General features: G+C 36.5%; 1 protein-coding gene across 1 annotated transcript in view; it reads right to left on the bottom strand.

Moving 5' to 3' along the window:
- Nucleotides 1-619: 619 nt before the first annotated feature.
- LOC149807721 (uncharacterized) overlaps nucleotides 620-23,594 on the bottom strand; it is a 36,034-nt gene continuing 13,059 nt past the window's right edge. Inside the window, exons 4-9 of the mRNA XM_089969752.1 lie at nucleotides 20,790-20,884; nucleotides 17,719-17,803; nucleotides 16,554-16,618; nucleotides 9,995-10,219; nucleotides 3,147-3,239; nucleotides 620-1,530 (exon numbers count right to left, since the gene is read on the bottom strand). Of these exons, the coding sequence (XP_089825878.1) occupies nucleotides 1,363-1,530; nucleotides 3,147-3,239; nucleotides 9,995-10,219; nucleotides 16,554-16,618; nucleotides 17,719-17,803; nucleotides 20,790-20,884 (731 nt within the window). The 3' untranslated portion in view covers nucleotides 620-1,362. The remainder of the gene's footprint in view (nucleotides 1,531-3,146; nucleotides 3,240-9,994; nucleotides 10,220-16,553; nucleotides 16,619-17,718; nucleotides 17,804-20,789; nucleotides 20,885-23,594) is intronic.

Genomic DNA, 23,594 nt, shown 5'->3' with positions numbered 1-23,594 from the left:
GCTTTTATGAATATATATGCATATGTTTAAGACTGTAAGGATGGGATGGTATTAATTTCTGAATATGAAAAGGGGATGTTTGTGAGCAAAAAAGAAACATGTCAATACTACTAAAACTAACTTCAAGTTAAATGCTTTACCTGGTAAGACTTTTAACATGTATGATCTGCAGATAGATCCAAGTATTCATGGTACAAAACAATGCAAGAATGCTGAGCAAAAGTGGCCATTAAACACACTAGTAAGGTATGCAATATGAATTGAATATGAAACGTTTGGAATGGTTCCTTAGTGGTGATGTAAGATGAGTTAGTGGATGTGCTGATGGTATAAGAAAGTCAGCACAGAATCTGCGAGGAGTCAGATTTTGAACCATGCAATTTAGTAACCCTTTTTTGGGGAATGAGTGTTGACGTTATCAACAGTTGTCCCTATATACTGAAAAAAATGAGTTAATTACCACGGAATTCCAACCCTTTTTTCTTTTCTAATCTCTCTAATTCTTTTAGCATTGTCTAATTATACACTAGACATTGCAGGTTGGCATTCTATCTGGTATGCGGAGTAGATGTACTTGTTATATCACCGACTTAACATATTGAAATGAAACAGCAAAATCTTCAGTACCAATGATTTTATTTTCATCTTCATAATGTTTAGATATTTTAATAAATATACTTCACAGACAAATCTCAAAAAAGTAATTTACTTAATTACATTCATATATTTTAAAAAATGTCAGTGTGCATACTGAAGACAATATGCACCAATAAAACAACAGATACCAATCAATTTCTTACACAGTAAATTAACACAACTTCAACAACATTCATGACAGTGCTTTGATGTTATAGCACAGCAACACATTGAAGGTTACACTGTACAGAGGCCAGTAGTATGCAGTATCATTCCAAAGGGCTCTGTGGTGGCCAATCCTGACTGATTCAATGGTGGGTAACATACATTCATCCGCTCATGCATCCAACACCTTAAATGATGAACCACCATGTCTCTTTGATCCAAAACATGAATTTAAATAATGCCCATCATCCTTTTACTATAGCTTGAAAACTCCAAAATGGCAAAACTAAAAGGAAACACAATTACCATAAAGCATTTCCTATAAAGTATTTGCTCTGAATAATATGGCGGGCTGATTCTATTTGGCTCCCTATATGTATGAAACATCAGAAAGAGTTTGACTTCTTGATAAGCAACATGTTTGTATGAGCATTCTTAGATTATCTTCCATCATTTAACTCGCTATGGAAAGCTACAATCCTGGCATGACATAGGCAATGTTTTCACGAGTGGACAGGTGGGTTTCAGGTAAACATCTGTCATTTAACTCACTATGGAAAGCTACAATCCTGGCATGACATAGGCAATGTTTTCAAGGGTGGACAGGTGAGTTTCAGGTAAACATCCGTCCAGTTCAGGCAGTTGCTGAGTGAGACACATGAGAGGTCCAAATGCACACAACATCGAATCCAGCAAGACTGACAGACTGCCCTGCACCGCTATCAGACCCTGCAATTAAACCGCGAAAATAAATAACTATAAAAATGTTAATATTATATCAGGATACAGTATTCCATCTTTGTAACACAATTTATAATGACTATAAAAGTGACCTCCATTATAAGAAAGTCATTTATTGAGAAATGTTCAAATAAGGCTTTAACATAATCATTTAATAAAGCAAAAAAAACCTCAAGATTTTAATACTGTAAAATCATATTCTAAATTGGTTCTCATTAGCTAAGAACTCAAATTAAATGACAATGACAAAGCAAGGTTCAAACACTTTAAGAATCAATTAAAGAGATTACTGTTTGAAATTATCTATGAATCTTCCATACCAGAAAAGCCTATAATCATTTTATTATAAATTTTGATGCTTCATTTACACACAAAATCTGCATTAAAAGGTGTGGCCATTACAAACATTAGCACGGGTTTCACAGGTCCATATGTAACAAAACAGCTGACTTGTTAATGTATACAGTACAGTGCTGGAAATCTGAAAAACTTATAATTATGGTCAATGTGGTCACTAACAGATCAAAAAAAAGAAATGGAAAGAAAACAATTGAAGATTATTCTGGGATAGAATTACATGCATTCAAATGTATAAGTTCAATCTTTGCATATTTTCCAATTTTTATAACTTAAGCCACAATGAGAAAACAAATGGATCTCGCCTGCCTGATTGTTAACTTTCTAATTTTCTCTCTATGACTACCTAAATGATGTCATTTTTGCAGCATTTAGAAGGAGCTGTGATTATTTAATCACCTGTAATAAGCTAGGGAAAAAATAGAATAAGCAGTAGGACCTACAATGAAAATACTTCATAATTTTTACCAACCTGATGTGGTATATCTGTAGATCAATATTTTGTTACTTTCTTCAGTTATGAATTTAATAATGGAAAACCTTTTCTCTTTTTTTTTCTTCAAAATTCGTGACTGCATACTGCATAAAATCTATGTTTCAACTGAAATAATCGTGCAATCAGTACACTTTTACATTACTGGCTGGTTGGCTTGTATAAAAATCGCATCATATATAACACCAAACCAAGCCTCGGTCACTTGGTCAAGGGAGATAATGCAGTTGATAATTTTGGCCAGTCTAACTCTTTTAGTAATTTTAATAATGGATTTCAGGAATTCAGTTGGAGTAAATTTTACCTCTGACATGGAATTTTAACCTTTACACAGTGTTCAACAAAAAGTATCAAAAATTTAAAAATTGAAGATTTTCTCCACAACTGACCTTAAATGTAATCAGGGACCACACATGTTATAAGACAGGCAGCAGTATATACGAGGGCTTTAAAATGAGGAATAGCTGAATTAAATGTTACGTATTAACATACATAAGGCCTTCAAACAAAATTTTCTTCATGAAAAATGGCATGTTCTCCATGGGCTTTGTTCTAGATGCAGAAAATTCTAGCTTGTTCAAAGAAACCTTGGAAAATTTGTCACTAATAGTGAAGAATGTTGCAGAACTGCCAACAGCTATGACACTGTGCAATTTGTTATGACATTAGACTATGTCAAATTTTGGATCTATGCTGTTTGCTATTGGGAGCACCTTTATGGGAGCAAAATACAGTAATATGAGGAGCAACATACCCTATGTTCTTGTAATCTCATTCCTATAATACTCAGAGATTCTCCAATTAATTTCAGGTGGGCTGCCACATCAACTGGATCAGAACCAAAGCCCTAAGGAAAATGAGAAGAAAAAGGTAGCTGAAAGTTAATACATTTTTGTGAAACTGTCAATTAACCAATCTGAATCTAAATAGATGTTCTTATACTTTTACCTTTTGCCATTTTCTTATGTATCCAATTTTGCATCAAATACAGGGTTTTACAATTTTCTGAGGTGGCTTAAGGATGAAAAATATCAGAACAAGTGGCCCAAGTAGACTAGGTATTTCTCACATGGCTTACATAAAATAATAGCTGATCACTTCACTGAGCAGGCTTATGTAACAATGTGAGAACATAGCCTATGTAAACTGGCTTATGTAACACTGTGATAACATAGCCCATGTAAACTGGCTTAGGTAACATTGTGAAAACATAGCCCATGTAAACTGGCTTATGTAACATTGTGAGAACATAGCCCATGTAAACTGGCTTAGGTAACATTGTGAGAACATAGCCCATGTAAACTGGCTTAGGTAACATTGCGAGAACATAGCCCATGTAAACTGGCTTATGTAACATTTTGAGAACATAGCCCATGTAAACTGGCTTAGGTAACATTGTGAGAACATAGTCCATGTAAACTGGCTTATGTAACATTGTAAACTGGCTTATGTAACATTGTGAGAACATAGCCCATGTAAACTGGCTTCGGTAACATTGTGAGAACATAGCCCATGTAAACTGGCTTATGTAACATTGTGAGAACATAGCCCATGTGAACTGGCTTATGTAACATATTGAGAACACAGTCCATGTAAACTGGCTTAGGTAACATTGTGAGAACATAGTCCATGTAAACTGGCTTATGTAACATTGTAAACTGGCTTATGTAACATTGTGAGAACATAGTCCATGTAAACTGACTTAGGTAACATTGTGAGAACATAGCCTATGTAAAATGGTTTAGGTAACATTGTGAGAACATAGCCCATGAAACTGGTTTATGTAACATTTTGAGAACATAGCCCATGTAAACTGGCTTATGTAACATTTTGAGAACATAGCCCATGTAAACTGGCTTATGTAAGACTGATAACATAGCCCATGTACACTGGCTTAGGTAACATTGTGAGAACATAGCCCATGTAAACTGGCTTAGGTAACATTGTGAGAACATAGCCTATGTAAACTGGCTTAGGTAACATTGTGAGAACATAGCCCATGTAAACTGGCTTATGTAACATTGTGAGAACATAGCCCATGTAAAATGGCTTAGGTAACATTGTGAGAACATAGCCTATGTAAACTGGCTTAGGTAACATTGTGAGAACATAGCCCATGTAAACTGGCATATGTAACATTGTGAGAACATAGCCCATGTAAACTGGCTTATGTAACATTGTGAGAACATAGCCTATGTAAACTGGCTTATGTAACATTGTGAGAACATAGCCCATGTAAACTGGCTTAGGTAACACTGTGAGAACATAGCCCATGTAAACTGGCTTAGGTAACATTGTGAGAACATAGCCCATGTAAACTGGCTTATGTAACATTGTGAGAACATAGCCTATGTAAACTGGCTTATATAACATTGTGAGAACATAGCCTATGTAAAATGGCTTATATAACATTGTGAGAACATAGCCTATGTAAACTGGCTTATGTAACATTGTCAGAACATAGCCCATGTAAACTGGCTCTCAAGCTTTATATCATGTAGATTTTACATGTTTTACTATATCTTGATTAAAAAAATATACTTCTACAGATCAACAGGGGTATGGGGCTAATTTTTATAATGTAATACTCACCTGTAATTATTACACAGTTTTTGTTTTCTGGAACTTCTAGTTCCCTGTCCAAGCTAATTAACCCCCCCCTCCCCCCTTATGGTGGGCCAGAATTAAGAACATAACCAGTCAGATAACGATAATCTTCTTCTTTGACTGGACATCAGAGGAGGGGGTGCGTGGAATCTTTGCAATACTAGCAGGTAAGTATTACATAATTAAAAATTGTTTACCCCACCCCTTAAAAAAGTCAACTACATTTTAACAGTAGTAACGCTTTTATGACGGTATTAATCAATTTAACAGTAATGAGATAGGCTGATGGCCTCGACAAAACTCATACAGATAATAACTGCATTTACTCTTATGGTAGGTGTGATCATACCAGTAGAAGCTTAGACTACAAGATGTGCCATTACTATGGGTCCAGCTATAAAAATAAATAAATTCACTCTAGTGCGCCAAAGACTGAAGGTCAATGGAAGACATGGTTGCAAGAGATTGCCAAAAAAATGGCTCTCACAGCATCATCCAAAGAGTGATTCAAATATTGCAAATATGTGGCAATAACCCTAACTTCACTGAGTTTAATTCTCATGAAAGAAAAGTCCCTCCTGGTGAGGGACTGATAAGCTCTGGAGAGACATAAGGAGAAAGCTTGTTGTTCAATATCATAACAGATGAGACCGAGGATCTCCCCTCCACACGAGTTGAAAAGTGACTCTACTGCTGCTTGGTTATTCCCTTTGCCTGGAATTTAATAGACCCAAAGAATTGTCTCATCCTACACTGTCCGCTATGGAGGTTTCAGTCTACACACAAAGAAATGGAGCATGTGTACTTTCCTTGCACTGGAGGTATGCTACTACTGAAGTTGTCTGAGGTGACCGTTACAGAACAAAGCCTTACAAGGTTGACATGCTCTTGTAAGGCTTGGAGCACTGTCCACATTTCCATGTTATTTATATATAAGGATGCTTCTCCCATAGGCTGAAGTCCCTGAAGAACTAACCCCTCTGACTCCAGGTGAATACCTCTTCCTGAATTTGATGTGGCCATGTACAGAAAGTCTCCCCAGGGGAACTAAGTCCACAGCTTGAGTTCAGAGTTTCCTGGAGAGAGAGGTAAAGGCAAGCTGACAGCAATGTCTTAGCCAGAAGACCCAGTATCACAGACAAGATGTGGCTAATACTGTCCTGAAGAATACAAACCTCCCCAAGGCTAGTGATGAAATTTATCCACACATATAAGAAGACCTGAGAAGAGATGAGATCCAACTTCTTAAGGTTGATGATATGACTAAGACAAAACAGTCAACCAACAATGTAATAGGTCCTTCTGAAGTGAATCTCTTTGGACACTGCATAACCAGTCATCAATACACTGGAGGATGGGGATCCTAAATTCCTCAAGAGGGCAACTACTATCCCCATCACCCTGGTAAAGGTTCTGGGGAATTAGGTGATGCTGATTGGAAGAGCTTGAAATTGAAATCTGGTTGAGACAAAAATGGAGAAATTTCCTGTGTGGTAGGAAGATGGGGATGTGATGATACATGTTCATAAAATCAATGGAGACCATGCAGTTATAACAGTGACCATAAGATCAATGGAGACCATGCAGTTATAACAGTGACCATAAGATCAATGGAGACCATGCATTCATTATGGTATTCATAACGGCACTCTTTTATCTTTTATCGAGTTCTTCCAAAAGAAAAATGTTAAAGGCAAAAAAGTAGATAGAAACTTTCCACCTTTTCCTGACAATAAAAAGATTCAAGAATAGAAACCTGGGGTTTGGATATTTTCCACTGTATCCTTCCACAGAATGGTGTATACCTAATCTCTTCACTGAGCGTGTTTAGCGGTGAAAGAATATGTTGGTCAGTGAGAGTGGAGGATGTTCCCAGAAACAAAACAAGCAAAGAAGGATTGCACATTGTCTATGATGCTCAACCAAACCTTTGAAAATAGGGTTACACAAGCACCTACCAGGATGAAGATGCTGTAAGAGAGGTTGCAATTCCCTTAACTTTATCCCCTGATTTCTCTGCCACACCTAGTGAATGAGGGCAGAACGGAGCTTTGAACTTTGTGAGACTGCTGAGAGTGCCTGCTTTAAGAACTTTGGAAGTCCTACAGGGCAGTCACTGTGTATGCTTCTTGGCCAGTTTCAACAGACCCAAAGGAACTGCCACAAACTTGTGTTGCTGTTCCTTCTAATAATATGACACTACAGAGGGACGAGTCCCTCTAAGAGCATCGCTGCATGACCTTAGATGTCTCAAAACAGCAACCATGCAGAGTTGAAGAAGCTCCATCTGATTTTGAATGCCAATGTCGTGGAGAGCACATTATGTTAGGAACAGAGATCAGCACAAGGCGATTGTCACTTGTGTGCAGGCAATAAGATCAAAAGCCTCCAATGATTTTCTGTGACAAATCCAGGTCCAACTGATAACCTCACTCGGGATGTACCAGAATTCAAAGATGGGGAGGGGCTTAATAGGCTGACCTGGAAAATGAGTCCAAGGGGGAGAATGGAGGAGCTTAAGGGCTAGGCTGGAGAATAAACTTGGTAACCGGAGGCAGTAACCAATGGCCAAAATGTAGCCTGGGGACAAACCATCCCTTCAGCTGCATAGCAAACTCCTAAAATGGTGCATGACTAGCTTGTCCAAGATAAAAATAAAAGTCGCTTTAAAAGAAAATGTGAAATATGAATATTTGTTACTGTAAAAAAAAAAACAATAAAGAGAGTCAATACCAGTCTGCATACAAAATTTACTTAAGACAAATAAAACAAGCAAATAACATTTTTTCTTTTTTTTTACAAAGACATCTACCAGCCTAATTTGTGAAATAGCAATGACTAAATTAGTGAAACACCAGTTTGGTAAGATTGCTAATAAAAAAGAACCGAAATGCAAGGTTATACCAAACATAACCAGAAAAAATGTGAATAGCTTGAGAGCAAGCTGAATTTGAGCAGAAAAAATTAAAATTGAGATGTAAAACATCAAAACAAAGGCAATTTCTATACAGCATAAAATTTAAGTAGCCTGTAACGGCTGCAACAGAAGAAAGAATGAAGGGCATTACACACACATAGGAAAGGTATCTTAAGGGTGGACATGGGATGATCTTGAGTTCTAGAATCTTCTGGTTGACCCTAATGGGTGTACAATTTCTCGTCATATGGTCAGGGTTTTTTCCACCTGGAAAAGTACCAACTAAGCAATAGCGACTGCATTTATATTATTGATATTAAAACAGTCCATTCTTGTTTTAATTCCGTTAGCCACTGACACAAGAACCACAGTGCTATACAGAGTTATTACATGCTAATTAAATATGCCCACAGCTTTTGGCTCGTTAATTCTAGTCAAGGCAGGACTGAGGACAAAATTCCACCAGACCAGTTCAAACGAAGGAGGTTTTCAGTTGGGAAATGAGGTTACCCATATAAACATGAATATATTTCTATTAGCTATAAAGGTCACTGTCCAAAGAGCAGAAGACATAACATTATGTGATCACACACATCATCTGTTCTTCATATTCGCAAAAAAAGGGTAAATCGAACAAGATTTTCAATAAAATGTTAATTCAGTTGTGAAATGAAATGGCTTCAGAACTAATTTTAATATGCACAAACTATACAGCGGCATTTGTAACGGTGACAGTAAAAAGCACACATTAACACTATTATTTATGGAATGAAACCAAGAATTTCACAATGAAGGTATCTCTTAAAACAAATAGTACAAGCATGTAAAAGATATTTATATCAGAACTGAATTCACCTAGTAAGGGGCATTCATTCATTATACTGTTTAACAATTACGTGTTGAAAATGCCATTGTCCAGGTGTAAATGAATAACAGCAGAAACAGTATTAAACAGAACACAGCAAAAGATTTAACACATTATTATATTTTCTTGAAGACAAAAATTAGCAGATGGGTTGTTAAGAGTAAACAAATAACACAATACTTACCATTTCTAAATGAAAGGAGCAAAGGCCTTTCAGCGCAAATAAAATTGAGTGATTATTTCTTTTCTTCCTTAAACTCCTTGTTCATTATCTGATGCCTAAATTAAAAACTTACCCAAACATTAATGCATATTTATGTTTTTGTAGGAGATTATATCAAAACATATATAGCAAATAACACATTTGTCGTTTATCATATCTACATCTTCCATCAGCATTTGTCAAAAATTTTAGGAACATGAAATTCTCTTCTTGATTCCACTGATGCTTCTTTTATTTCTTAATCTCCTGTTTCATTATTAAAAGCCTCAATTAATAATTAACCCAAAGTTTATCAATATTTATAACATATAGTTAGCAAGCAAGGGATTGGTCTTTAGGCCACAATATATTTAAAATGAATATCATTACAATGTCTGCAATAATAACTTCTCTTCTAGATTCATGTATAACACATCAACATATAATGTTAAAAATTAATACAAAGACAAAATACAACAAAAATGTGCTTTAAATGAAAATGATTTTAGTCTATTATTCTTTTTAGAAAAAGACTGAATCAATCTGAATTATCCCTTCATTTTTGTACCCAATCAATAATTTGAAAAAATACACACCCTATATTATATGTAGGAGCTAAATTTAATAAAGTCTCTGTCCTAAGTTACTGTATAACTTCAGAACTTCTTCTTACCAGGAGAGTACAGCCATTTATTGCTTTAGCACAGAATGGAAACAAAATTCATGCAAGTCAATGGTTTATACCTTTAAAATATTAATAAGGAAAAAATACTTTTTTTAGGTAGATACAGTGTAAAGAAATATTACACCTTTTATGTGGAAACATTTTGTACTGTCACTCATGGTTTCACCACTCATGACAATACCATGTTTCCACTTCACTCACAAAATATTTCCTTGTATCTACTGCTAAGTTTAAATATCCCCTATATCTTCCCTGTTGTCAGGGAAACTAGTCAACACATCACCAAATATGCTGATTTTAATCTGGTGCTAAATGGTTTCATTTACCTTGACAGGACTAAATGGTTCTTCAGGGGTTGAACACTTTCCCGCTTTTGCTCCATTAGTCACCTGAGGAGTGGTACTTTTAACAGCCCCTGAACTGGACAATGTCACAGTAGGCTGTGCCGCTGTGACCTGCTTGCCAGAAATGGCTTTTCCAGACACTGTTTTACCAGTTGTTATTAAGGTGGAACCACGGCCAGCTAGCTTCTTGGCCTTTCTCCTCCAAACCTAATATAGACAGATCATTATTTAAATTTCTCTAATTGATGATCTAAATATTTTCTGTAATGTACAAGATGGACAGATGGACAAGTTATTCATTCAAATATGAAGATGCTGCATTTGTTAAATTCCTTTAATGTGAATATTGTTACTAATATATTGGAATATTTAATGGAATTAATACTGTTAGTGGGTAGGAGCTTACAAGATAACAAAGCCTCCATGAAATAATAAGTTTTTTTTAAAAGCAATGTTGAATAAACCTGGAAAGTAGAACACATTGATCCAATTTTGGTGAATGACATGTTCAATCCAAGATATTTCACCTCAAAAAAGTATGGTTTGAATATGTGTACCAAAAAATATGGATTTATGGCCATACAAGAGTCAGACAAACTTTTGAGACCACCCATTTCTTGAAATGGGGGTGAAAATGGCAATGTTGGCAACAATAACAGTGTCTTTTTAAGAAAAAAGTGGCTTAAGAAGTCCTGCTGCTGCTCCTTTGGGCAACTGACAAAAGCATTAGAAAGCAAATTCATAAAAGTAGTAAATCTGTGGAAGGGACAGAAAAGTCTGGATCACTTATTTGTCAAACTGTCTATTAGAACCAACAAAATATGTGCACCTGGTTTCATACTAATAAAAATCTAGATTGGTTGGTCAAAATGAGGCATTTTTAAACTGACTGATTCACCCTTCATTTACAAAAACTGAACCCCATCTGCAGGACCAGATTTTATTTGACTGACAAAAGACCTTGACAGCATTACTTAAAATGTTTTAGATTGATGTACTTTTAATATAATTGCATAAACAATTTCTAATAATTTCTTAAATAAGCATAAATCCCATTCATTTTCAAACTCATCCAAGACCTTCATGATATAAGCAAATATTCCAAGTTTGATCAAAATCAAATCAGAAATCTGACCAACATTGGTAATAAGTTCAGCCAACCAGATGCAAGATTATGTCATCAGTATCAGCGTATCTTTCAAATTTATCCATGATTTTGATGATATAAACTCATTTTCCAAGCTCCACTGAAATTTGAACAGAAACATAGACTCCATTCTGATAACAAGCAACTGCCGACAGTCAGACGCATGATACACTATCAAGAACACACAATGGATGTAAGGTTTTACCATAAGCTCACTTTGCCTTACAGATCACTAAACCAATTAGAGATAAATGTACCAAACAAACTTTGTTTTATCAAGTAGTTCTTAGTATTACATACAAAATGTGATAAATAATATCTATAAAACTGTTTCCACTCAGGCTGATTCATTATTGTACTGTACTGTAAGACACTTGCTGAAAAATAGAACTTTATTGCTTGATCTTTAAATGAAATGGTTAAGTAATTATTTCATCACAAATACTTAAACAATAATAATACTTAAGAACTACTACTCCCTCACAAATCCAGCCCTCCCAGGAAAAACTTTTAGCTAAGAATAGCTGAAGTTATCTGCCCATCTAGGTGGCAGTCAGGCTGAGTAATCTCCCCTTTATAGACGGATTATGGCAAAACTCCATGAATATCTCAATTGCTACAGTAACAAATGGCACACTCTATGGATGTAACTGTGGGGAGGGTGTATGTGTATCATGCTTGAGTAGGTATTTGAAAATCACCTTTGGAATCGAAGGTATGAAAGGTGAATGCATCTAGACCATTCCAATCTATGGATAGCTTGGTATTCCACCTTGTCACAAACAGGTCCACCAGTGGTTGGTCCCATCACACTCTATATGAATGAAAACCAAGGGATGGAGAGACAATTCCATAGCATATAGCTGATTCTCCCAGGGAAAAGAATCTGCTGTTACTTTTTGACATCCAGAAATACAATGAACTTAGATCTGTTGTTGATGACCCCACTTTAGAAAGTCCCACACCAGTATGCAAAGGATTGGAGACTTGGTTCTCCCTTGCCATTTGAAATGTCACCACCAAAGAGTTGTCGGATAGAATGAGGACTCTCTTTCCAGTTAAAAATTCCTGCCACATGGGAAAGGCTTCCAAAGATCCTTCTACTCAAGCATATTTATATGTCAATGCCAGTCCTGGGAAAACCACACTCCACTGGCTTCCCAAACAGATGGTAGTAAGTGTGTCCCCTAACCTGCTGTGCTTGCATCCATACAGACTGTGATCTACAGTGATTGTACTTGCAGAAGTATACTTGCTGTGAGCCAAATTGCTGTCACTCCAAGTCTGCAGACAGTACCTCATATTTGTGCAGATGGGGAGAGGTTGGTCAACCGGGCAAACTTTTGTTGTTGTTGTTGTTGTAGGCTTTAGTGCCATTTTTCAGCACAAGATAGGCTATACATGGCGGCCAGAATAACTGGTGGAGGAAAACCCCTGGAAAACCATGGGAAAAACCACCAACCCATGTGAAGCTACTGGCAGGCTTTCTCACATACCCACATTAGCCGAGCATGAGACTTGAAGCCATGCAAACAGAGGTGAGATGTCAGTTATCTGGAACAGTGAGCACTTTAGAGTGCAAACTTTGGCCTCCGTTGCGAAAAAATGGTAATCATTTGTAACAGCAGCACATAAAGGCAATCTAGTATGATAGGTCTGCTGCCACATTGAGCAAGCCTAGAAGATGAAGGAATTCCCATGAAAAGAAAGATTCCATTAAGAGTAACAAAAAGCCACCATGGTCCTGATTTTCAAATCCCGTTTGTGATGGGAGACATACTTCATTTATCTAGGTGTTGAATTCTGTACCTAGATGAAGAAATTGTTGAGATGGTACATGGTCGGATTTGTCCTTGTTGACAAGGAAACCCCTTTTTTGTATGCAGTATATGTGTGTGTGTGTGATCTGGATTTTTAAATTAACTTAATTGCAGTCATATCACTATGATGTCTGCAGTGTGACAGTTTATAGTGATATCTAGCACTGGGGCATCATGCCGCAGACAGGTAGCATGATGTCCCACCCAGTCACATTATCCTGACGCAAGGCTGACCAGTCCTATCACTAACCTCTTAATGCTGAGCACCAAGCGAGGCAGAATTTCTGTAAGTTTTTGGCATGACTCGGCCGGGGATCAAACCCACGACCTCCCGCATCCAAGGCAGACGCTCTCACCACTAGGTCACCAGAGCAGTATGTAAGCAGTGTAACAAGGGTTATCATATTGTGTTATAATATATAACTCACGTCATGTTTTTGCAGAGTGTCATCCAGATAACTTGATGTAACCACCAAGAAGATGGCCGATACATGAGCCATAACACAGTTCATCAAATGAGTGAGTGGCCGAGTGGTCTAAAGCGCGCTTCGTTACGGATCACTGCCATCTCACTTCTGTCTGCGGCGGTTCGAGTCTAAGATTCAGCCAATGTGGGCATGTGAGAAAGCTTGCCAGTAGCTTCTCGTGGGTCTGTGGTTCTTTCCGGGGTTTTCTGGGTTCTTCCTCCACCATTAATACTGGCCACCATGTATAGCCTATCGTGCTGAAAATTGGCGTTAAACCCCACAACAACAACAACAACATCATCATCAAATGAGTGAAGTCCTAGGGACTGATGCTGAGTCCAAATGGAGCACTCGGAATTGATAAGCGATATCATTCTAAGTAAATGACAGGAACTTCTGGAATCCCTGTGTTGATCCTTGTGATGGAATGAAAGAACAAAACTGTCCCAGTTGGAAAGAACAATCTAGCCCCATCAATTAAATGGCCAGTACCCAGTTTAAAGTTGTGTGTGAGTATATATATCATCCTGACTGGGCCATTACATAGTTTGCATTAAGTGTAAATTGAATATCATTCCGGTTTTTGGGTACAGTTGTCATCTGGGAATTAAATGTTTGTACCTCAGAGGATAACTTTTCATGTTTAAACAGTAGGTTAAATTTATACTCCTCAAGAAGTTCAACAAATGTGCCTCTCAACAAGTCAAGGCCAAAGTTTGTTCAGATTTCTTTGAATAAAGTAAGTGTAAACCTACTGCAACAGAAATTGATCAACCATTTCTAAATGTACTGAACTTCTGAAATTGTTTCATTTTCCAAATCGATACTGATTCTTGATTGTAAATCACTCTTGATGTCTCAGTCTTTCCATGGGTGGTCTTTACTCACGGACTGTTCAAATATCAGTCAGTAATGACAACCAGCCCCCCCACAGTAGAGCCACCATAGGCATGCCTGCAGAGGCATGGTGATGACTTTTAGGTATTTACAATTCCACCATGAAGCGTTATCGTGAAGCTAAAGTGGTGGTGATTAGGTCGACCCTCAGTGAAGTGTAGATTTTAGAAAATCACATGAGCTGTACTGTACCAAGGTGAGAGATGAGCACACAAGAATTCATCTAGGTTTTAGTTTATTAAATTACATTTATTAAATGACAATTTATCAACAACTGGTTGTCATCTGGCAAAAGGTGTCTGTGCAATGAACCAGAAACCACAAAGCATTTTTTCCACAAATTATCTTACTATCAGAAACCACACGGTAGTTATTCTGTCCCACAACATAGATATAACATCATTATTAAAAAGGTAACCCATCGCATCTACATGAGGTCAGCTAAGAATTATGGTGGTTCAAAAGTCTTTAATAACAACTATGAGATTTATCTGATCGCTATTTACGTTTTCATTAACCTGATATATCTCTAGTATTTACAAAATATGTACCACCTGAGCTGAATTTAATGGTCTATTACCCACTCCATCCTCCATCAACACAAACATTACCCACTCCATCCTCCATCAGCACAAACATTACCCACTCCATCCTCCATCAGCACCAACATTACCCATTCCATCCTCCATCAGCACCAACATTACCCACTCCATCCTACATCAGCACAAACATTACCCACTCCATCCTCCATCAACACCAACATTACCCACTCCATCCTCCATAAACACCAACATTACCCACTCCATCCTCCATCAGCACCAACATTACCCACTCCATCCTCCATCAGCACCAACATTACCCACTCCATCCTCCATCAGCACCAACATTACCCACTTCATCCTCCATCAGCACCAACATTACCCACCCCATCCTACATCAGCACCAACATTACCCACTCCATCCTACATCAGCACCAACATTACCCACTCCATCCTCCATCAGCACCAACATTACCCACTCCATCCTCCATCAGCACCAACATTACCCACTCCATCCTCCATCAGCACCAACATTACCCACTCCATCCTCCATCAGCACCAACATTACCCACTCCATCCTCCATCAGCACCAACATTACCCACTTCATCCTCCATCAGCACCAACATTACCCACTTCATCAGCACCAACATTTTCATATTTGTCTTTTAGATATAATTGGGGGTGGGGGTGGGGGTGCTGCTATACACTGCATGATATTATTACAATATTGTAGGGACAATTTTATTTTAATATATCATTTTCAATGACATCAACCATATTATCAGAAAAATGACTGTTGTTAGTAGTAGAAAGCTTATTCTTGTTGTTCTGTCCTTTACATCTTGTTTTGATTTTTTTTGTTCTATCCTTTACATATTGTTTTGATTATTTTTGTTCTGTCCTTTATATCTCGTTTTGATTTTTATGCTTTTTCCATCAAGAAAATCGATGTCAGATCAGCAGAATTTTCATTCATGAACAAATACGTATCACAAGAATTGTTTTAAGTATTTTTTAAAACGGAAACCAGGGTGGCCATATTGAAGGTCAGATTGGCACCATTTTCATTTAGGACCAGCTACATATAATCAGAAATATTTCAATGAAAACGCCATGGCAACATGACCCTTATGATCACCTGTTCAGCAGGAGCAAAGATAAGATTTTTAGGATGGCCTTTATGGCAGCCAAAGAGCTGTTAGAGGGACGCCATTTTAATTTAGGACCAACATGACCTCAGAATGAACGTGTATGCAATGTCTAGTGACTTTCCACCAAGTACTTTATGAGGAAAAACTATCACAAATGATTACTAACAGGTGCTGAACACCCACTGAATTACCATGACATAAACTGAACAGGCCAATAAATACATCAGAACCATCTTGTGCCCGAAAAGTAAAAAGCACATTTCTTATGGAATGAAGACCTGGTTCCTCTCAGCTCTCTTCTGGGTCCCATATTGTCATTTTCACTAACAGTCAGCAAGTGTCTTTATTGTACAAGACAGGTATATGATGCCAGCCATGCGTGAATAAACATGAAAAATATCTAAGAAAATTGTGCAATTAAAGACAACATTATTTTTTTTTTACATGTACTGTCTAAAAGAATTTTAAAAACAGCAAACTCCCTACATTACTGCTGATACTGTCATCCTGGTATCTTACCATTTTCTCTTTTTCAGACAGACTTGACCACATTTCTCCAAGCCGCTTACTAACTGTTGAAAAATCTGAAATGATTTAAACACAGATACCAATAACATATAATATTGAAAAGCAGATTAACATTAGAAAGAAAATAAATTTACAAAGGATGTGTAAAATAATACTGGAACCACAAGAGTTTATGATTACATATATTTATATATTTAATTCAATTTAAAAACAAATAGTCCCTCCTCAATGTGATTCATGCTCTTTTAGGCAGAAAGAATTTACAGGAATTCAAGACGAGATATTCTTCAGTGATAACACGATGTTAAATTACCTGCTGTGATGGACATATCATTTTCATTTAGGACCAGCCAGACACTATCAGAAGTCTTTTTGTAAAACCCCATGCCAGTATGACAATCTCTTCAGGTGGAGCAGTGACAGCATGAGTTTCAAGATGACTATCATGGCAACCATATTGGATTTACAATTGGCAACAATTTCATTTAGGAACATGTAGCATATAAACAACTATACAGCCACATGCTAGGATAATAAATATCAGAGTGAATTGTTTCGGGAAACGTTTTTGTTGATAATGAGATATAGATAAAACGAGGACTACCGTTTTTTTACATGTATGTTTTAGTTGTGTTTTCTAATGGGATTTGAATGATACATCAATTTTCTAACATATAATCAAATACTCGAATTCACGGATTTTTCAAATGCATGTATATTATTTAACACATTGTGAAGTGTACTACACAAATGTAAGTTGTCAATCTACAAGTCTACTTCAGCCTAGTTGTCTTCATTTAATAAAAATTTCCATTTTTTTCTCTGCATAAATCCTTGTCACTGACGACAGTCATCTCTTAAATATTTCACTTGTATGTATAATTTCAATTTAATTTCAGCCCCCCCCCCACCAACATCTGCTTATGTCGATATTATGTCCCGAGGATGTAGAGATACATGGATAGTACTGTATTATGAAAATGGCGACATTTCTTTGAAAATCATCAACAAAATATTGAGGCTAGCGATTTTTTGGGTGACAACTTTTTAAAACCCAGCGCCATCTCTGATTCTACATTTATTTATCATTCATGGTTCTGCATTGTGCATTTGTGCTCTCGTTTCAAGTTAATTTCAAACAATGAATATACTTCACCAATGCGGGGGTTTTCTTCCACCAGTTTTGGCCTGTGAATGTTACACCATATCATGTATGCAGTAGGGGCTCTCTTTTTCTTGTTCTGTAATGAACAGTCAAAAATATTCCAAATCTATTAGAAGTCCGAAGTAAGAGATAACTTTCTGAGCCAAATTCCACACATGCAGGAAGAACTTAAAAATAATAAAATATTAAGGCTACACATCCACAACTTACAAAACCTCCATAATCATACCAACATATTATAAATTCAGAAACTTCTAAAACTATTTAAGTCTAAAATTTAAACAAGACTTTTGTTACCAGCAAATGATGGCATACTAATATACATAAAGACAATAAGCAAACTGAATACTACTTTTAGTGAATTTGCAGATACACTATGACACTACACAAGTACTGAATAATTATGCTTAAATACACATTTGTATCATTCTGTACATATATATTAATGATCTGTGTCTTTATGATGATATGACTGAAAAATTCCCTCAATTTTATCATCATTGATCTGCAGCTTGTTACATGTCATCGATGATTTCACATCAGAAATGCACCTCTCTACACCTTGGATGGTAGCATCAACTTCAGTTGGGTGGCTAGATTTGTATATTTGGGTGTCATCAGCGTACAATTGGTGAGACACTGGATGATATCTATGACACTTGAGAGCAGATGAGTGTATAGAATGAAGAGAACAGGTCAAAGAACAGACCCCTGTGGAAACCACAACATGGGTTAACTGGGCTGGGCTGTATTCCATTTGCAGGCACACTGTGTCCTGTTGACCAAGTAGGACTTGAACCACAGTATGGCTGTATCATGAATGCCAAATACATGCTGGACATGGTGAAGTAATATATCAAGGTCAATTGTGTCAAATGCTGCAGACAAATCAAAGCAGAGAGAATGTCATTAACTACTTTTAGAAGAGTAGTTTCAGTACTGTGGCAAGGGTGATATGCAGATTGTACATTGCTAAAAAGACTGAATTCAGATACAAAGTGGAATAGAACAACATTTTCTAAGATTTTTTATATGAATGGGAGATTAGAAACTGGGCGGTAGTTCTTTAAATTGCTATGGTCGAATGTTGGTGACGTTCTTCTTTGCGGATTCATACATTTGCTTATGAATAGTGAGTCTGGTGGAAAGCCAAAGCCTCTCAGCTTTATGGCAGTCTCTTTTAGCAGTGCGAGGCTTGTCCCTAACACTGCTATACCATGGAGAACACTTCTGAATTGATACTCTGCCCTTCATGGCTGGAGCATGTTTATAGCTGTATAATTTTTATAAATTATATTATATATTTATTATATATAAATTATAGCTGTATAATTATTTTTCAGATAAGAATTTTTTATGTGCTTTAAAATCTTGAGAGAACAAGGTCAAGTCAGTGAAGCTGCATGACCAACTGTAGCTGCCATTTCTCACACTCGAATTTACAAGTTCTTTGTCTACATCCCTAAATCATCTGAATTGTATAATTTATAAACTAGTTGCTGCCTACAACCCACTCAAAATGGCTGATGTTTATAACAGACGTCGAAAGGCACTTCCATGAGAATGGTGTAGAGGTGTCAAAAGGTGCTTCCATGCAAATCGGGTAGAGGTGTCAAAAGGCGCTTCCATGAGAATGGAGTAGAGGCATCCAAAGGCAATTGCATGTGGTAAAGTGTTAAGACTTTGGAATTACATTTTTAATATAAAAATTCTGGATCTGTGTTTCAAATTTTTGTTTTTAAATTCATAACTCTAGACAAGAATAAAAACTTTCCTGTTAAATCTGCAGGGCAACAAGTGGTTTGTGGAATAATGTGTCTCACCTGTGGCTGGTGTTGTGATGATGATGGTTTCCAATGCATATCAAAGAACTAAACTCCTAAAATACCTAAGTGTCTGGTCAACCAATAAATAAACACCCAAATTCTCAAGCATCCTGGTGTTTGGTTGACCAATAAGTAGATACCTGGAATCCTAAAATATCCAGGTGTCTGGTTGATCAATAAATAGACATCTGAAATCCTAACATATCCAGGTGTCTGGCTGACCAATAAGCATGCACCAGGAATCATAACACATCTAGTTGTCTGGTCGACTATAAAGTTGACATCTGGAATCTTAATGTATCCAGGTGTCTGGTTGACCAACAAATAAACACTTGCAATTCTAACACATGCAGAGTCTGATCAACTATTAAGTAACCAACTGGAATCCTAACACATCCAGGTGTCTGGTTGACCAACAAATAGACACCAGAAATCCCAACATATCGAGGTGTGTGGTTGACCAATAAGTAGGCAAGCAGAATCCTAACACATCCAGGTGTCTGGTTGACCAACAAATAGACACCAGAAATCCCAACATATCAAGGTGTGTGGTTGACCAATAAGTAGGCAAACAGAATCCTAACACATCCAGGTGTCTGACTGGCCAATAAGCAAGCATCTGGAATGCCAACACATCCAGGTGTCTGGTTGACCAACAAGTAGACACCTGGAATCCTAACATATCCAGGTGTTTGGTTGACCAGTTAAGTAGGAATCTGGAAACCTAACATATACAGGTGTCCGGCTGACCAATAAGTAGGAACCTGGAATCCTAACATATCCAAGTGTCTGGTCAACCAACAAGTAGACACCTGGAATCCTAATATATCCCAATACATCCCCATACAAACTTTAGACAAGTACTAGTAATGTACTGTATCAAAGTTTAATGTAAATACAGACAATGATGAAAAACGTATCTGACTTTCAATTTTTTAACACAATAGAACTTAAAAACAATGTCAACAACAATTACATCATCACTGATGAAAGTGATCAAATGTGTTTCTCCATCCACTTGTGAAAAAATAACACTAATCAAATGATGTATACAATACTTCCTCACTATAATGCCATTCATTATAACAAGGTTTTTGTTAATAGGCTGGTATTGTCATGAAATCGACTGCACTGAGTGGTAGTAAAATGATGTCATCATGTACTTCATTATAAGATAGTCTCACTATAGGATGGTAGACTTCCAAAGAAAGTGCTCTCAGGGAGTTCGGTACATACTTTGTCTTGATCAGGCTGCTCCTTTGGCTTCTTTTTTAGACTCTTCTTTTTCTCATCTGTCTTCATTTTGTCTAGATCCATCACAAGTGGTTCACCTGGAAGGAACATTAATATGCAATACAAATCTATTTTAGAAAACAACTGTGACCAAACTAGGTAACAGTGGCCTAATTTTAGAGCACATACAAAACAAGGTGTAGCATGGCCTGCAAGTGGCCATAAACTTAAAGGACAAATCTTTAAACAAAGTGTGAAAATACTGGATACCATACTGTAAAAAAAAAATCATATCACTGACACTGAATCTAATTAATGTAATAAAAGTTATAGCTATTTACATTAATGTCAATAAAACTAGAAATGTGTCCATACATCATAGATGTCCCAACTAATGTAATGCAGAAAGGGCAAATGCCCAAGTCCAACAAGGGCCATTAATTCCATAGTTTTGCCAGAAAAGAGCGTGTGTGTGTTTGTGTTTTGGATTTTTAACGTAGCTTTAAAAAATTCAGCCATATCACTATGATATCTGCAGAGTGACAGCTTATAGTGATGTCTAGCACTGGGATATCATGCCGCAGACAAGTGGCATCATGTCCAACAAAGTCACATTATCCTGCTACCAGGCCAACCATTTTTATGTCTTTGGTATGACTTGGCCGATGTTTGAACCCACAACCTCCTGCATCAGAGGTGGACACTCTAATCACTAGGCCACCAGAGCAGTCGGCCAGAAAAGAAAAAAAATCAATGATGACCAAGGGTCATTATAACATAAACCATTATACTAAATTTGCTTTAAGCTATTAAGCGCATCAATAGTTTTTGAGCTGAAACCAAAGTGTAAACTTCCAAGTCAAATAAGGGCAGTGTTTAAAGGATTTTTTAATTCAGGGGCCAAGTGACTTTGAAAAAATGATGCAACACAGGCATGTGGCTTTTTAAAAAATCATGCCTCAAATGGGTGTTTCTTTTCTATAATTTTAAAACAGCAATGGAATTATTATAGTTTATTACTGAAGTTTTATATAGAAAAAGTAAATGAAAAATCTTTTATATTTACCTATCAAACTGGTGCACTGCAGATAAAGTATTGTAAGTGGCTTTGTTTCATTGATTTTTATTTGATTCGATTTTATTAAAAGTGATTTATTCTCTAGGTCATGCTGCAAACCAGTACTAAGTACCAAAATAGTTTATGCATTACACTACTTTCAACAAAAAAAAAGAGGTGTCTTTGTATAAAGGTATGTTCCATTTTACTTAATGAAATGTTTTCATCTTGGGCCCTATGTCAAACAGTATCTAATCACTCTATCAATGTCCTCCTTAGTGCCCGAATCAACAAATTGATTCTGAGAAACATCTGAAGTCTGTTATACTTTAACAGTTGCTCTGACTTTATGATTTTTAATATTGCTCTCAGTCACATTCTGCTGTAGAGAGGCTCACACAACTTCAATACATTCAATTAATGGCTTACAGAGGCTCACACAACTTCAATACATTCAATTAATGACTGTACAGAGGCTCACACAACTTCAATACATTCAATTAATGGCTGTACAGAGGCTCGCACAACTTCAATACATTCAATTAATGGCTTACAGAGGCTCACACAACTTCAATACATTCAATTAATGACTGTACAGAGGCTCATACAACTTCAATACATTCAATTAACGGCTGTACAGAGGCTGGCACAACTTCAATATATTCAATAAATGGCTGTGGCATAGATCTCTGACTCTGAAATTTCTTAATATTTGTACATGTTTATTTTAAACTCTACCTTAAAGATGACATATTGCATATGTATTTTTCATCTGGAAGAGTATTAAAGGGACTGAATGCTTCATGAGTCTTCAACATATTGCTTGGTTAAAGTTAAAAACAAATAAAGTCATAGAAGCATGAGCCTTTATTTTATTTTAATCAGTAAAACAATTCCTTTAGGTTTCTTAGTTTATGTTGTAGTACATCCAGTCAGTGGATTCATTCCATACTTCAATGGAATCAGAGTCTGTCAACTATGAACCAGACCGATTAAAATACAATGTAATTATCTTTGTTTCTTTATGATTAAAAACAGTATTTTTGACTCCTTTTATAAACTGCAAATCATCCAATTTAGACTGTCAATCACTTAGGTACCACTAAATATATATATTTAATTAATGATGCATCACCCTATAAACACAAGCAAGGGATAGCTCAGTATTTAGGAAGGATAAATGAGTAATAATTACAGGTAACCAATAAAATATGGACAACTTAAATAGAATTCTTCCCCATTCATTAGTCCTATGCTTTGCTTTCTTCACAAAGTTTATAACCTAAAAGGTAGGTAAGTTATCTTCAAAAAGGGGGAGGGAGCTCCAGCTCAAGGCTAAATATTAATAATTTACCACTGTCTTTAAACAGCTTCAAAATCAAATGGGTTTTCATTTCAGTTTATGTTTTAGCTTTTGTTCTGTGATACAGACACTATTAAAATACCCTTTAACATTAATAATAATGCAGAATACAAATAGATTTGAATTTAATAGGTTCCTATAGATCTTTTACATACTGGCAGTCATCTTTTATTTCTGCACTTCAGAGAATGAAACATAATCAGTGTATTAGTGGTAATTTGGTTTCTTTCAGCATCTTGCGTACAACCATTTTCATTCTATTAACAAACTCAGTTGACAACTTACACAGAACATGGGAGAGGCAAAATCTAGATTTTAGGAGTCCCTGTGCATCAGGCTGCAAAACGCTGAGACAAATCAAACCTGACCTAGTTCTAAATGTAAAGCA

Source organism: Sinohyriopsis cumingii, chromosome 1 (genome assembly GCF_028554795.1).
Source record: "Sinohyriopsis cumingii isolate HCF-2022 chromosome 1, ASM2855479v2, whole genome shotgun sequence".
Taxonomy (NCBI): domain Eukaryota; kingdom Metazoa; phylum Mollusca; class Bivalvia; order Unionida; family Unionidae; genus Sinohyriopsis; species Sinohyriopsis cumingii.
Note: the sequence above shows the minus strand (reverse complement) of the source record. Positions and strands in the feature narration are given on the sequence as shown.